Source organism: Cicer arietinum, chromosome 5, assembly GCF_000331145.2.
Source record: "Cicer arietinum cultivar CDC Frontier isolate Library 1 chromosome 5, Cicar.CDCFrontier_v2.0, whole genome shotgun sequence".
Classification (NCBI taxonomy): domain Eukaryota; kingdom Viridiplantae; phylum Streptophyta; class Magnoliopsida; order Fabales; family Fabaceae; genus Cicer; species Cicer arietinum.
In genome coordinates, this window is record NC_021164.2 from 22,310,513 (window position 1) to 22,311,976 (window position 1,464).

The following is a 1,464-nucleotide window of genomic DNA, read 5'->3' on the forward strand; positions in this document are numbered from 1 at the left end:
GATGCACATGATTGGTTAAAAACCTTAATTGGACTAGAATAAGACTAGGGAAGACGAAAATGAGCTAAATGATAATCCAATGACCCAAAGACAGCTATTGGATATACAAGATTGATTGAAAACCCTAATTGGACTAGAATAAGCTTAGGGAGGCACTAGTAGAAATTTACCTTTTTAAGTCGGTTAAAATGTACATTTTATGTCAGTTCTGTGTCCGAGTTAACAGCAAACGACTTAATAAACACATCTTTTTTAAGTCGGTTAAGTTTAACCGACTTAACAGAGCTTCTTCCTTTTAAGTCGGTTCAACTTAACAGACTTAAACATTCGTGTTTATTAAGTCGTTTGCTATTAACTCGGACACAGAACTGACTTAAAATGTTCATTTTAACCGACTTAACAGAGCTTCGTCCATTTAAGTCGGTTCAACTTAACCGAATTAAATATCATAAATTCAGTTCAACAAGTCATCTTTTTAAGTCGGTTCTTTTGATCAACAGACTTAATAGATAGAGTAAATATATATATATATATATATATTTTATAATAATTTTATCATTTTTTTTATGCTCCTACTCCATACACATAAATACAATATTTCGTATTAAATTTCAAATTAAAATTTTGTACTTTTAACCACAATTTCATATAGCTATATAATAGCCAAAATATACCGTAATAGAAGTTCATACAAAACATAGAGTATAAAGAATGTCTATCATTTCTGATTACTCTTGGCAAGACGAAAAATCATTTAGATGTCAATTAATAAAATTACAAAATCACATTTAGCAATATTCAATAGATATATATTCAAGCACCGTCATTTTCTTCAATTAATTTCAAAATAAAATCCACACAACGTTCTTGAACTTCTTTAATTTGATCCGGATGAAATGATCTCGAGTCGTCAAATATCTGGAAAAAAAAAACATCAATCAATAACAACATATAATTTTTTATCATACGAACATACAAAAACACAATCAATAACAACTTTTAAGAAATTTACGTACTTGCATCCATGAATCAACAATACCAGCTGTTACAATGTTCCACATATGTAACATGACATAATAGCCACACTCATAATTTGAAGCTTGTCTTTGACTCTAAAATTGAAAAAAAAATGTTAAATGCATAAAATTTTTATAATATTATAAATAAAGTTTTTATTTTTAAACAACTTACTATAGGAAAACTCCATGTTATCTTCGGTTTAACTCTTAAACCTAGCAACTTATAATAACCTTCGAAAGCTCTACAAAATAAAAATAATTATTGAAATTGTGTTACAAAATATATTACAATACTTATGAACAATATAAATAAATTAAATACTTACAAATCAACAATTTGACATATTTTTTTATCTGGCTTCCTTCCCAATGAACATATAAAGACTATATTGCGCTCCTTAGGATTGATAATAAGCAATTGCCAATGACGACTACAATACACAAT

General features: G+C 27.7%; 1 protein-coding gene across 1 annotated transcript in view; it reads right to left on the reverse strand.

Moving 5' to 3' along the window:
- Positions 1 to 813: 813 nt before the first annotated feature.
- The window catches only part of LOC140920387 (uncharacterized), a 3,997-nt gene continuing 3,346 nt past the window's right edge, over positions 814 to 1,464 (reverse strand). The window contains 2 exon segments of the mRNA XM_073368657.1: positions 814 to 918; positions 1,017 to 1,110. Coding sequence (XP_073224758.1) covers positions 814 to 918; positions 1,017 to 1,110 — 199 coding nt within the window.